General features: G+C 42.4%; 1 protein-coding gene across 1 annotated transcript in view; it reads right to left on the bottom strand.

The window, feature by feature from the left end:
- cic (Putative transcription factor capicua) overlaps positions 1 to 15,204 on the bottom strand; it is a 209,314-nt gene that overhangs the window by 32,118 nt on the left and 161,992 nt on the right. Inside the window, exons 12-14 of the mRNA XM_065223587.1 lie at positions 14,867 to 15,093; positions 4,718 to 5,577; positions 3,868 to 4,073 (exon numbers count right to left, since the gene is read on the bottom strand). Coding sequence (XP_065079659.1) covers positions 3,868 to 4,073; positions 4,718 to 5,577; positions 14,867 to 15,093 — 1,293 coding nt within the window. The remainder of the gene's footprint in view (positions 1 to 3,867; positions 4,074 to 4,717; positions 5,578 to 14,866; positions 15,094 to 15,204) is intronic.

A 15,204-nucleotide genomic window follows, 5' to 3' on the forward strand; every position in this document is an offset into this window, starting at 1 on the left:
AAAATTTTTACAACAGGGAATCTATTTTCTTGTATTTTGAAATTAGACTGCGCCGCCCATAATGAAATAGTTTTTGCACGGTCGTTTCCGCGAGAGAAGAAGAACACGTCACAGATAAAAAGAAGCCAGTTGTCTCCTCTTCCTCTTAGGATAAAAGCTGGCTTGATCTCCATGTTCAGTACACATTGATACAGCGAAAGCTAGGCCTCACGATGCTTTTGGTTTGAAGAGTTTTTTAGCAAGAGGTGTCAGAAAAGTTGATCTTTCGATGTCGGCTTTTCCTATCATTGTGAAGCAACATTCACAAAGCGTAGGGTTGTTCTGATGGGATTTCATTATTATCATATAACCATCTTTGTCAAACCGAACCAAGACGTGAATACAAGTGCTTTGTATCCGTAAAAGTGTCCGTGTTTATTTATTTCCACTGTGTGTAGGGTTTTCCACTGTGTGTTGTGTCATCTTTTGCCCACATGTTCACCCTTTCAAGGGAACGTGAGCTGGGTTTCGACCGTCATGAGACAGGTTAGTTTTACCCTAAGAGGAAGAGGAGACAACTGCCTTCTTACTCTTTTATCTATCTCTCTCTCTCTCTCTATATATATATCTATCTTACGCACTTCAAATCGGCCAATCACGAGCTGGTTCGCGTTTGACAGAAAACTGGTTCGTTTTCGCCCCCGTATTATCTTCTCTTCCTCTTAGGTTTTACCCTCCTGGTGTGCCATATTGTTGCGCTATATTTACAGAATTGCAGTGCAGTACGAGAGGAACCACAGCTACGGTCGCCGGGTAAAGCAGGTGCATAAGAATGCCTATCAATGGTTGTTGGGTTCTGCCCTGACCGGCGATTTGCGACCTCTGTGCACCTGAACTCCGATTCTTACCTCCACGCGGTGCCCGGTGGGATTGCTGGCGGTGATATTTGCCGTCAGTAATGCGAACAAGAACGGGGGATCATCGTTGTCACCAAAGCACTACTGTCAATTATCGGTAGTGCCCGTGATGACGATGACAGAGCAATAAGGTTATTGCCAACTCTCGAAGTAGCCCGTGATTATCGCTACCTGGGGATGCTAACCGGCTCGGTCTGGTTACGACTTGGCCGTCCTGAATGAACTATATCCACCTTCTCAAGGTGGTTTGTTTAAAAGGACGTTAATAAATGGAAGCACAGCTACGGTCGAAGGATAACGTCAACAACAAGTTGAATATCCTTCGGACCCTAAATGGTCGCTTCTCTGAAGCCTCTCGTAGTACATTGACCAAGGTTGCTAGGGCTCTGGTTGTCCCTAGCATCCTTTACGGGGCGGAACTGTGGAGCAGGGGTGGTGTCTCCCTGCTCAAGATTCTGGAACCTCAGTACAATGAGGCGTACAGAATCTGTAGCGGAGCGCTGAGGTCTTCACCAATAGCTTCTCTGTTGGTGGAGAATGGAAAGGTTCCTTTGGTGAATGTTGTCACCGAAAACCTGGCTACCAAGGCGCTAAGGCTCCTAGAAAGGGATCCCATTCTCAATGACAGGCCCACGGTTGCAAGGGCGAGAGAATGATGGAGCGACTTGACGGGAGTAGATCTTCCCACGTTAGCCCAGCGAGCTAGGCTGTGGCAACGGGCATGGGATGCTACTGCCCCAAAAGTTGATTGGAGGGTTAAAGCTATGTGCGGGGCGGGGGCTAGCTCTAGTGTGGCGAAAGCTGCATTTAGGGAGGTCGCTGCCTCATACGAGGGAAGGCTCAAGCTATTTACGGACGGTTCATTAATCGAAGAGGAGGTTGGTTATGGGGTGTCTGGGGAGGACATAAGCCGCTGCGGCCGGTTACCCGGTCTCTGTGGTATCTTCTCAGCTGAGGCCTATGCTCTCCTGCAAGCTTGTAGGCTAGCAAATGGGTCTCAGGCTGTTGTATTCTCTGACTCTGCGAGTTGTCTCTCTGCCCTTGAGCATGGGCAGGTTGGACACCCGTGGCTGTTAGAGGTGCAACGGTACGCTAACATAACCTTTGTATGGGTACCTGGACACGCAGGTATACCAGGGAATGAGGCTGCTGATAAACTAGCTAACCAGGGTCGTCTTGCTCGACTAGAGGCCACTCCGGTGCCCTATAGTGACGCTACCCGCTGGGTGAAGCAGACCTCGCGATACGCATGGAATGTGTCTTGGCATAACAACCGTGATGCATTCCTGCGTCGTATCAAGAACACTACACAAGAGTGGAAGGATGCACCTAATTCTCGAGATCAGAAAGTTCTGACTCGGCTCACTCATGGACCTCGATTTAGCGGCAGTGTGGCCTACTGCCAGGGATGCGGTGCGGTATTAGATGTAAATCATCTATTGGTAGAGTGCCCGGCAAGAGCACAATTAAGGGAAGATATGGGTGTCGTTGGTTCAATCCGTGAGGTATTGTTCAACGACAGGAGTACAGAGCAAACTGTACTCAACTCCTGAGGGCGTTAGACTTATACGATATGATATAAGCATGAGTAAGTTGAAGTGGCATTAGAAAGAAAATGACTGGTAGTCATGCCACTTCATTCGACAAGAGGCAGTCTTTAAGGTCCTAAAGACCAAGGTGTGTGAGGGAGGACGACCGACCTAACGGGGGACACAATGATGAAACAGCTGATGTTTAAAACCCGTCTCGAATGAACTAAATTCTCCTCTTGTAGGGGAACAGTTTAAAGAGACGTTAATAGACGTATCCACAGCTACGGTCGGTGCCGGGTAAAGCAGGTTGTTGGGTTCTGCCCTGACCGGCGATTTGCGACCTCTGTGCACCTGAACTCCGATTCTTACCTCCACGCGGTGCCCGGTGGGGTTGCTGGCGGTGATATTTGCCGTCAGTAATGCGAACAAGAACGGGGGATCATCGTTGTCACCAAAGCACTATTGTCAATACATCGGTAGTGCCCGTGATGACGATGACAGAGCAAAAAGGTTATAGCCAACTCTAAGTAGCCTGTGATTATCGCTACCTGGGGATGCTAACCGGCTGGGTCTGGTTACGACTTGGCCGTCCTGAATGAACTATCTCCACCTCCTCAAGGTGGTTTGTTTAAAGAGACGTTAATAAATGGAAGCACAGCTACGAATACAGTTTAAAGAGACGTTAATAGATGGAAGCACAGCTACGAAACCGTCCTTAATGAACTCAATCTACCTCATCAAGGTGGATGTTTAAAAGGACGTTAATAGATGGAAGCACAGCTACGAAAGGGAAGAAACGGGTGACGTTGGTTCAATTCGTGAGGTATTGTACAATGACAGGAGTACAGAACAGACTGTACTCAATTTCTTGCGGGCGGTTGATACGACTTGATATAAGCTTATGTAGATTGAAGTGGCATTAGAAAGAAAATGACTTGTATAGTCACCTCACTTCTTTTTGACAAGTGGGTAGTCTTTAAGGTCCTAAAGACCATGGTGTGTGAGGGAAAGCGACAATGGGGAGCTATTTAAAGCTCCCTTATGCCGTCTCGAATGAACTATTATTCTCCTCTACCAGGAGAACAGTTTAAAGGGACGTTAATATAATTAAGCACAGCTACGAACTAATGGCTCAATACTAGTTCGACCGGACTTTGGTATAACGCTACGTTCGTTGGATTATGCCTGAACGTCTTGTCGTAACCAAAACGAGCTGACAGTGTCCCCCATAGGTGGTCAGCCTACGCGCGCGGCATCGTACAGCAAGTGACAATTCGACACGCCGCGCAAAATAGGCCCAATTTATCAAGTTCTAAAAAGCTCAGTTACCCAATCTTGTATAGGGAATACAGTCAATGTTAACATAGGGGACCCGTCTTCAGCGAGAATTTGCACTCTGCGGAAGTGAGACAACCAGTGTCAAACCTAGCATAACTTACGGGTTTTGAGTTGTTGTTGTTGCTGTTGCAACAGTTGTTGTTGTTGTTGCTGCTGCTGCTGTTGCTGCGCCGACTTCTTGCGATAGTTTTGGGTGAAAACCCGTGGTGACGATGGCACTGAGATTGCACTGGGCGATTGGCAGTCCTCCGGTTTGAACTGGGGTAGCGTTTTGAACTTCTTCTCGAAGTCAACCTGCCGGAGAACACTGCACAAGAAACGGACAATATTATTAATACATTAACCTATGGCTAGACCAGTTCCGGGCCAAATACGATAAAAACATATTTTTGTTTTGATTCGACCTTCTCCGATTTGAATTGAACTTTGCATAATTCTTGATAGAGCTGGAATTAGGGCGAAACAGCTTTGTAAACAATGACTTCTTTCCATGTTTTCTAGAAAGTCAAGGCTAGCCAACGCAAATCTACATCACCATCGGGTAGAGGAAGACTTCCTCTACCCGATGGTAATGTTAGTTTGTGTGGGCGTACCCTGAATTTCTACAAATCATCGAGAGAAGTCATTGTTTACAAAAGCTGTTACGCCCTAATTACGGCTCTATCTAGAATTGTGCGTTATGGGCAATCATTAATATTTTTGCCAGAAATCGCCCATTTTGGATGTTGTAATTTTCTTTAAAATTGCGTCTTTGACATTTTACAATAAATTGTTGCACAAAACCGTCATTTTTGATCGGAATGACATCTAAAATGGTCGAATTTCGTAAAAATGTGAATTATTGCCTATAACACACAATTATGCAACTCAGAGAAGGTCGCGTTTTTTCGAACCGTAATTTGGCGTGAAACTGCTCCTAATCATTCTGCTGACAGCCAGCGCTATACTCACTTATCCATATCGTCCGGTTTGACCTTTTTGAAGAAGTTCTTCGTCTTGACTGTTGGCGAAATCTGTGGACTCTGGAAATCGTCGTTTGTGGCCGATGTGGGTGTCGGCAGTGCGGATGGCATCTGTGCCGACGGTTGATGGGTGCTTCCATTGCTGTTGTCACTGCTGTCGCCAGCGTTCTGATGCTGGTTCTGACCGGACGAATTGCTGCTATTGCTCATTTGCCGTCGTTGCAGCGGAGCACGGCCCAGCTGAGCCGGAGTCGGGGCCAGGATGAACTTCTTGCTCTCGGGAGTATCGAAGTCATCGTCAGTCTCATCGGATGCCCCTCCGGGCGCAACTGGTTCAGAGGGATCGTGCTGTTCGGTCGTGTCCATCATTGGAGGCACCGCAGACGAAGAGCACGAAGTGGGCGTGACGGGGAAGTTTCTTCCACCAGGCGATTCTGGCGGTTCCTGTTTAATGTTCATCAGCTGGGGCTGTTGCGGTTGGTGTTGTTGGTAGGCCTGTGGTGCGGGTGTAGAGATGAGAAGGTTCGGTATTTTTCCTTGTATCAAATATTGTACTGGTTGGAGTGTTGCGGTAGTTGTACTTGATGATATGGCTGGCTTCAATTGCTGTCCCTGCACCATCGAGGAAGTGGTTAGTGCGTAAGCGGTTGAAGCTGCTAGTCCTGGCACGGCAGAGGAATTCAGGGACGAACCCGAGGAAGAGGACAGGGAAGTACACGAAGAGGTAAGAGAGACCGCCGAAGAGGAAGCAGTGGATGAGGAGGAAGAGGAAATGGCAGATGAAGTGGCGAACAGTTTCGAGCGGTCGTTAAGAGCGTATTGTTGGTTGTCGGGTAGGACGAGCGTAAACTGGAATCGAGATAGATCGGTAGAATCGGTTAGACGGGTGTTAAGCGGAAGGAGAAAACAGATAGGGGTTAGATGAAGCAATGCGGATTTCGGTATGACGTTCATGCAAGATTTTCGGTTGATGGAAATTGGCTAACATTGACAAAATTACAGGTACGTTTAAAAGTGGGCCACTGGGCACATGTGAAAAACCAGTTTTATCGATTTATTGAGATCCAGGTAACTAGTTCTGGTCTTCAGTAAAGTTGTTTAGATGGACAAAGGCTACTTGGTAAAACGCAGTTTGGTTTGAAGTTAAGGCCCACTCACATTAGATCCGGATCGGACGCGTTGCGGCAAAGTGACAGCTAAATCGATTGTCTAACTGTCAAATTTACTCAACGCAACGCAAACGGATCTAATGTGGGTGGCCCTTTATAGCGACACTAGCGTTATTAGTTTTGCTTACCCAACATAAATTTAGCATAAGGACGTTTGGTAGAACGGGTTTTGAACGTAAGAGCTAATTTAGTATCTATGAGTATTCCTTCTTTTAATTACTGCTCGTTCTTGCACACATTTCAAACTGTTTTTCAATGTTCCTTTAGGGCTCGGTAGACTGCTCTTGTTTAAAAGAAGGAAACATCTGCTGCAACAATACTAGCTAAAATGTTATCCTCTACACACTAAGATTATTTCACCGAAATCTGTGAAATTTTACAGAAATCTCAACAGCTGAACTTTCGGTAAACAGTTCGGTGATTTTTTACAGATTTCCAGTAATTTTTCACCGAATAAAAATTATAGGAAATCTGTGATAAATCACCGAACTGTTACCTAACGTTCAGCTGTTGAGATTTCGGTAAAATAATGTTAATGTGTAACACTATTCTGGATACCAAAGGAAAACTTTTCAAAACTTCTTAATTAAATAATAAACAAATAATCTTTTAACAATATTATAATGAAAAGCAGTTGCGTCACATAACCTTGCTGTTTACTTGTGGACCAATTTTAAAAACGTGATAGGGGTAAGAGGGACATAGTGAACAGGTGGGGCATAGTGAGCATCTCGTGCACCAGCTTGAACTTCCGGCCGTTCGGGAAAAAAAATGGTTGGTGGTAGGATCAATATCATAGTGATATTGAACCTACTACCAGTTGATTTGTTCCATGCAGCTGGAGATTCAAAGTCAAACTGCGGGATGCTCACTATGCCCCACCTGTTCAGTATGCCTATGCTATGTATAGAACAAAATTGTAACAAAAATAAACGAGATAAAAAGTTGGTCTCAAAGAGAGAGTTGGAGCATAGAGGTAACTCTAAGACCAGAAGGTCTCGAAGAAACGTGCTCAACTTTTTGGCTCAGCTCTGGTACTCTCTTCGGTCCCAAGCTAATCGATGTACCCTTCGAAACATAGGAAAATCCACGAACGTTGTACAGCGCTTTGACGGTTAGCTGAAAATGAAGACAACCTTAACAGATATAGACCAACTACCTGCACGAATATGAATTTTGACATAACAACATTCTCTTTATCAAAGCAATCTCTGAGTTTTTTTTTTTTTAACTTTATTAGAGAGATTGTGCCACCTCTGAGTATTGAAGTTAACATTTCCGGAGTCATTTGAGATTTGTGCGTAATTGCATTTGTAAACAAACACGTCAATCACCGATTTCTCGCGAATAAAAGCTCAATCTCGAAAAGTAATAACACTATGAGGTAGAGGAATGTTTCCTCTATCATTTGGTATAGTTTGTTTGTGAGATTGAGCTTTTATTCAAGACAAATCAGTAATTGACGAATTTGTTTACAAAAGCAATTACGCCCAAATCTCAAATCACTCCGGATTTGTTTTTCTTCATTCGTGGCTGGATGTTCATTATCGCCTTTGTTGTTGTCAATATTAATAATCGGCTTCATCTTGGTGGGGATGATTTTGAAGATCAATTGCAAAATAATGTGTCGTATGGTTTTTACACACAGATCGATGGCAAATTATTGCCTCATGCTGAATTGATGATAATATCGAGGTTTTAGGCTCTGGTGTCAACAATACTTAAAATAATCAATTTGGTAAAATTTTAAAAACGCCATATTGTAAAACAGCAAAAAAAAGGTTATCTTCTATTTAATTCCACTTCATTAATTTTGGTATCCATGACAGATACGTATTTCGACTACAATGTGCAGTCTTCATCAGTGTCATTCCCGCTAACAACCCAATTTCATTACTTCACGCCATATTGATTAAGTCTTTCAGCAACAATTTTTTTAAACCATAATCGACCGCATTACGAAAAGTGGTCAGGTTTTGACCACATATGACTCTGTCAATAGCAGATGATGTGTATTCAGGGTATAAGGACAATCCCCAGCTGGCGAGTGCGCAAAGGTGCATAAGATAAGCGTAGTGGAGACTGGTGGCTTGCCCTATTTACTGCGGCTTGTTGACCACCAATGTCGATGTTGAAGATGGCATCGTCATTGGCGCGATTGGGAAGCGTATGTTTGTCGAGCGTAACGAAGATGATCCTCTGCAGCAGATTACGAGGCTTTGGATGATGATCGAGAATAACTCCATTGGGAAGACGTTGAGGGTGAAGGTCAAACCGATGGTGTACTCCAAGCTCGGTGTTTTACAACCTGAGTGGACTCCCATCGCTAGGAGATCAGCAAACATCAGCCTTAACGGTGGAGAATTCAATTTCCGGTGGAGAGTGCATGTGCTCTTACGGTACATAAGTCCCAAGGAGGCACGTTCGCAGAAGTTTTTTTTTTTAATTATGAGAAAAGCCAGGAACAACAACACTGGTTTACCTTGGCCTTTCCAGGGCTACTTAAATCAAAAGGTCTATACTTGACGAACTTCAGCAATGTTTTCAAGTTCCACCATGGGAAAGGCCCTAAAATGCCGAGAATTCGCTCTCCGAACAGAGCTTGAGCGTTGGAGTAATCACCGTCTGCGCACCATCGGAGAGGATGTCATGGAAGCCATAACTTCAAAGAGAACAACTGCTTGTGTATGCTGATGAGTATAAATGTGCAAAGTTTCCTCAGATATTGCAACAGATCGTGTTCTCTCCACTGTTTATTTACTTGCGTTGAGTGAAACTTGGCATCACAACTGTACAAGCACATCTAGAACTGGATTCGGCTACATCACCCAAGAAAAACGTGCGTGACGGAACAAGACCTGGAGGGGTAGCCATCTTTCAGGACACTGGTGCATCTATCATGGCCGGTTCTCACGTCATCGGTAAGATTTAATTTTTAGTTTAGAATTTTAGTCATGGGAACTCGCACGATGCTGTTTCCGTTGTTCATTTCACCAGGTATAAAACAGAAAATATTCATGTAGGGGAAATGGATGTAATGTCGGTCTAAATGCCCTTAATTTGGGCCAACAATGGCTCTAATATTGGCCTATGGATCTAAGATTGGGCCCATTGATTAAAATCTGCTACAAAACTACTACTACTACTACTGGTCTCAAAGAGAGAGTTGTAGCATAGAGGTAACTCTAAGACTAGTATGTCCCGAAGAAACGTGCTCAACTTTTTGGCTCAACTCTGGCGAAATCCATCTTCGGTTCCAAGCAAATCGATTCACCCCTCGAAACATATTTTCTGTCAAACTTTCATAGCGAATCAAAACAAACATTGTGTAGTACTAGAATTTTAACTAGAATGGGGTACGTTAATCGATTTACTTGGGACCAATAGGCTAGTCAAGTAGTGAGTCAATTTTAAATCGTTAGTTTCGTATTGATTGTTAGTTTTACTGCTCACGGAAAATTTTCAAATATTGTTCCTCGAGAAATGAATATAAAAATATATTGAAGTTTGATGGTCGAGGAGATATGCAACAAGCCATATCATTGGTGTTAAAAAATTTTATTTTTTTTTATTATTATAGTCATTTTAACGCTCTTGGGTCGTTTCGTGACTTGTCCGGGGGTGAGATTTGAACTCGTGACTTTGGCGTGAGAGGTATGGATGCTAACCACTACGCCGAGGTCGCCCCTTGTTAAAGTTTTGACATATATTTAAAAAAAATCATTATCAATAACATCCACAATTTTTCGGGTCGATGATGAGGTGGGCAAAACAGCTCATCTGACTGAGTCGATCAGACCCGTCCAGCTCAATAAGGGAAGCTGATTCTTCTGAACAGCTCTTCAGCTGACATTAAAATTATAGAAATTTCAAAATCGTAATCTATAAAAACCATTTATTTGGGTTTGGTGACCCTAAACCAATAGAGCTATAACTTAAAAATACATAAAATAGTAAAAGTAATCTAAACCAATAAATCCGCAGCTTACAACATTGCTCTACTTTTCAATTGAAAACGCCCCTAATGCATCAGCTGAACAACCACCGCGAAAACTATATTCGAGAAATCTATAACACTATATCACACGCGATGATAGAATTGACGCCTTTTCTCATGTCATGCTATGCAATTCAGTCTGCGCACAGATTTTAATGCTGATGTTAATTCTCCAGCAAAATTGCTCTCACCATTCTCGGCTCAGATCCGGTTCCGGAGGAGAATCGTGAAGAATCGAGAGAAGAAAAAAAGATCCGAAGAGCTCGACGGATCCGAGAGCTGTCATCCTGAACAGCTCCCAGTGAATCATTCGGGTCGATGATTCAGATCCGGAGCTGAGCTGTGAGGTGGAGAGCTGCATTTCGCTGTTCTCGGTTATCTGCTTTTGTGCGGATCTTCCGCTCCCCCAGAGAATGATGGGAAGAGAGATGAGAGCACATATGCTGCAGCAATAACATCAGCAATAAGAACAGGGAACGTAAATACATTGGATAATATCAGTAGACATTTTACATACATGGGTAGTATAAAACATGTAAATATGTATCTCTCCCATAAAGTCGCTTGGAAGTTTGCTTTTACCGTTGATGCTATCGATCACATGTTGTATTACGCACGCATCTTGGTTTACGCGGTAGCTGTTCAATGCGTAAGTGGAGTGTGGAGTTGTTTTAGACTTGTTATATCAGTGAGCTAATGAGCTGCCGTGGGTTATCAGCTCACTTTAGTGAATCAAGTCTTTAGAACAGCTCGGGAGCGGATCGCAAATCTCTAATTCGAATCCAGAGCTGAGCTGTGAGGCGGAGAGCTGCATTTCGCTTTTCGGTTATTTGTTGTTGTGCGGATCTTCTGCTCTTCCAGAGAATGATGAGAGGTGAACTGGAGAAGTAACATTAGCAATAAAGCTGGGTTTAGACTAGGCAAGTCAAATGATCAACTCAGTTGAATTCAATTGGCTTGAAAAGTTGAGCCTGGTTTAACTTTTTTTCAATTCAAGTGAGTTGATCAAGTCAGTTCAATAGCATGATTTACACGTTCAATTCGCGTTCAAGTCAGTTGTATTCAACTGACTTGATCAATCGACATTTGCCCTGTCTAAACCCAGCTTAAGAGCCGGGTACGTAACTCATACATTGGATAATACCAGTAGAGATTTACCATCGTGTAACACATGTACATGTCTCCCCATACAGCCGCTTGGAAGTTTGCTTTTACCGTTGATGCTATCGATCAGCAGGCACGCGTGCATCTTGGTTTACGCGGTGGCTGTTCAATGTGTAAGTAGAGTAATGAGTCATTTTCTGAAAGCTTCCGCTATAAGTGCCCTAATAAACGGCTACCATACACTGACGATATCATAGATGGTACTACCATACCACATACGGTTGGGATGATATCCCGAATTGGTGGTTAGGCGCTTCTTATAGTTATTGTTTATGCGGGTGATGGAATGGTTTAGCCTCGTGATATCAGTGAGCTGATGACCTGCGGTTTCTAAAAAATGAACCGCGGGTCATCAGCTCACTTTAGTGAATCGGGTCTTTAGAACAGCTCGGGAGCGGATCGCCTATCACTACTATGAAGCAAAGGGCTTGGCTAATGAAATCTACTCGAGTGTACCTATTTTCAAAACACTACTGTCTGCCTAGAATCCCATATCAGTCCCATATGGAAAAAAGTAGGCATTGAGAAAATAGCAGTCAAAGTTACGGAGTGCAATTTCCATGTAAATATTTGAAAATTCATAGGGTAGGTGTACCAGTTATGGCCATACGTTCCTATTATGGTGTGTTCAAGTTAGCCTATGGAATTCCCATATGTCATAATTGGAACACACCATAATAGGAACGTATAGCCATAACTGGTACATCTACCCTAGCAAATTATTTGATATTTTTTTCGAGTTATAATCAGTTGCAATGAAGTTTGATTATATCAGCGAAAAATGCGGTAATTCAAAAAGCAGAACTGTAATTTGAAAATGGAATTTCCTATTGGGACTGATATGCGATTACTTTGCTTGATGCAGGGTGGCCAGTGAATTTTCATTTTGAAATTCCCGGTTTTTTCCGGTTTAAATCTCAAAATATTCCCGGTTTTTTTTTTAATATTTAGTAAAAATAATAATTCAATATTACGCTATTTTCGAGGTACTTAGAATCACTTTTTATTTTAGACTCAAGTCCTCTTATGATAGTAAAGCGCCAGAATTTACAAAGTACCAGATTCATGGATTTTTTTAAAGTCGCATAGCCGAACGCTATCGGGCTGAATGGGTCACTATACAGAATTTTAGAGGAAGAGATTAAATTAGGAAATTGTTTTAAAAATCTTGAACTTGATACTGCGCAAGACATTTGTTCAAAGTATCAAATAAAATCTTAAAAACAATTTTAATGTCTATGATTCTGAGGCTTTGACATGTGTTTAGAGTCTTAGAATATGCCACTTATGAGATTTGTGACTTATGAAAATCTATCCGAGATTTGAAGAAAAAAAAACAGTCTTGGATTTTTTTTTCCAACAATACGAAACTGAGAAAAAATAGTCAAAATGTGGGATTTTGAAAATGTTTCTAGATCCACGATTTAGACATATTTCGAGATACCATATTTGAAAAAAATGCAGTCCCTGGAAAATTTCGTGGCCTTGGAAAAATTTTCAGGGTTCTAATAATTTATAGATTTTTTTTTAGAATTTTGAAAATTCAAAGTTCTGAGAAGAACTCAAAGAAAAAAATCAACGGAGCTCTGACAAGAATCCCAAACCAATTCTAGGATTACGTCCTGACGAACTCTTAGAAGAACTACAAGGGAGTTGTGGGGAGAAATTCAAGGAGAATTCCTAGCTGATTCTGAAGAGCAGTGTTGGCTAAAATCAAGATCAGAAAATCAAAATCAGCAATCTTTCAAGATCAATATCACCTAAAATCACAGGCACCAATATCACAAGCCATCATCACCATGAAAATCACACATGATTTTCGTCCATTATCAGCCGTGATTTTCGATTCTCAAAATCAACCAGCATCAATATCAACCAAGATCAAAATCATCGAAAATCTTAGGATTAGAAGATATGTGAAATTCTAGAGTTTGGGGCACTTCCGAAATTCAAGTCAACATTCCGGATGAAATTAAAATGGCGGATTTCAACCCAAGATGGCTCCCACAAATTCAAGATGGTGGACCAAAATCCTATATGGCGGCCCCTGGACAGGGAATATACATCTAAACCCATGCAATATGGGTATCTACGGAATGGGCTCGATGAGGGGAAGTGGAAAATTGGCATCCGCCACCATTATGGAATCCAAGATGGCGGACCAAAATCCAATATGGCAGACCAAAATCCAATATGGCGGATCAAAATCCAATATGGCAGCCCCCGGACAGGGAATATGCATCTAAAGCTATGCAATATGGGTATCTGCGGAATGGGCTCGCTAAGTGGAAGTGGAAAATTGACATCCGCCGCCATTTTGGAATTCAAGATGGCGGCCCCGGACAGGGAATATGCATCTAATTTCAAAATGGTGGCGAATGTCAATTTTCCAGTTCCCCTCATCGATCCCTGTCCGGAGCCGCCATATTTGATTTTGGTCCACCATCTTGGATTTCAAAACGGCGGCGGATGTCAATTTTCTTCTTCCTCTCATCGAGCCCATTCCGTAGATACCCATATTGCATGGGTTCAAATGCATATTCCCTGTCCGGAGGCCGCCATATTGTATTTTGGTCCGTTATCTTGGATTTTAAAATGGCGGCGGATGTCAATTTTCCACTTCCCCTCATCGAGCTCATTCCGTAGATACCCATATTGCATGGGTTTAAATGCATATGCCCAGTCCGGGGGCTGCCATATTGAATTTTGGTCCGCCATCTTGAATTCCAAAATGGCGGTGGATGTCGGTTTTTTACTTTGACTGTAATACCAAGCTATTGATTTTCCGTTTGGTTTTTTGTTACCTCAAAATCAGCCAAGGTTAAAATCAGCCGTGATTTTCTGTTTGTGATTTTGCTGATCTCAAGATCAGCAGTGATTTCGACCGTTCCTGATTTTGGATTGTCTTGATTTTTTTTTCCATCACTGCAGTGAAGAGAATTGTATGCGGATTATTATGAGAATTTTAACGAGAATTTAAAAATAATTATAAACAGCATTTAAAGGGTTTTTTTTTGGTAATAATTTCAAATGAACACTAAGGAAGATTTATAATAGAACTTTAGGCAAGATCCGAGAAAAATGCTGAAGGATTCGTGTTCTGAGGTAAATAAAGAAAAATGCGGAAGAATTTAAATTAAAAAAGTTTTAAGAGGAGAATTCCAAAGAATTTCTGGGGAGAGTTTTGCTAAAGGTCAAATAAATTCAAATGTTTAAGATAATTAAGAGCTGAATAAACCGTAAGCTGATGAAACATATGTTTGCTTGATTAAGCGCTAGCTGTTATTCAAGGTTTAATTTTTGTTGGAATATGTCAAGGTTTATTGATTTTTCCCGATTCTCCCGTCAAATTCCCGGTTATTTTCCGGTTTTCCCGGTTCGCTGGCCACCCTGTTGATGGGACAAAATGTTGTTTTCACATTTTTAAGATCCAAGTTCGTAGTTCTATACATAATATGAAAGTAGATAACAATTGATAGTGGGTAGCGTTGTTACCTCAAAATTGACGAAAATCCATATGAGACTGATGTGCAATTCTAGACAGTGTACTACCCGAAGTCATATGGATAGTAGCTAGTCTTCCCCAAAAAACTATTCCGCTGAATGGCCGTATTCTTACCTTATAGCTATATCTGCTTCTGTCTGAACAGTTCAGCAATTTTGCCAAATTCGACATGTAAAGCGTCGCAACTAGTTCCAATTTCGAAAACTTGAAATCCAACTTCCATCAACCGCGGTTTTGATCATATTTTAGTGTTAGTGTCGCCTTTTTTTATGAAAGTCGTCACCGACGTGAATGGAGACTCACCTGCGGATTATTTGCATTCACTGCAAACATAAACTTCTGCCTACCGGCGGCAGCGGCTGCGGCCAGTAGCTGATTTGACGTGAGAATGGAGGTATTTTCGCCGTTGGATCCAGCGGAAAATTGCTGCTGATGCTGCTGCTGCAGTTGTTGCTGATGGTGATGATGTTGGTGCTGGAGGTGCTGTTGCTGCTGCTGCTGCTGAACTGACGCCGACGGAGATGGCACAACTGTTGAATTTGTTGGATTAATCATTATAATTGATTGCTTGATATGGTGATGACTGAGGTTGAGGTTAGAGTTAGTAGTAGTAGTAGTAGTAGTAGTGGTAGTAGCATTAG

The sequence above is a fragment of the Ochlerotatus camptorhynchus genome, unplaced genomic scaffold, assembly GCF_037179485.1.
Source record: "Ochlerotatus camptorhynchus isolate MF236.1 unplaced genomic scaffold, CSIRO-AGI_Acam_v1.1 ptg000193l, whole genome shotgun sequence".
NCBI classification, from domain to species: Eukaryota; Metazoa; Arthropoda; class Insecta; order Diptera; family Culicidae; genus Ochlerotatus; species Ochlerotatus camptorhynchus.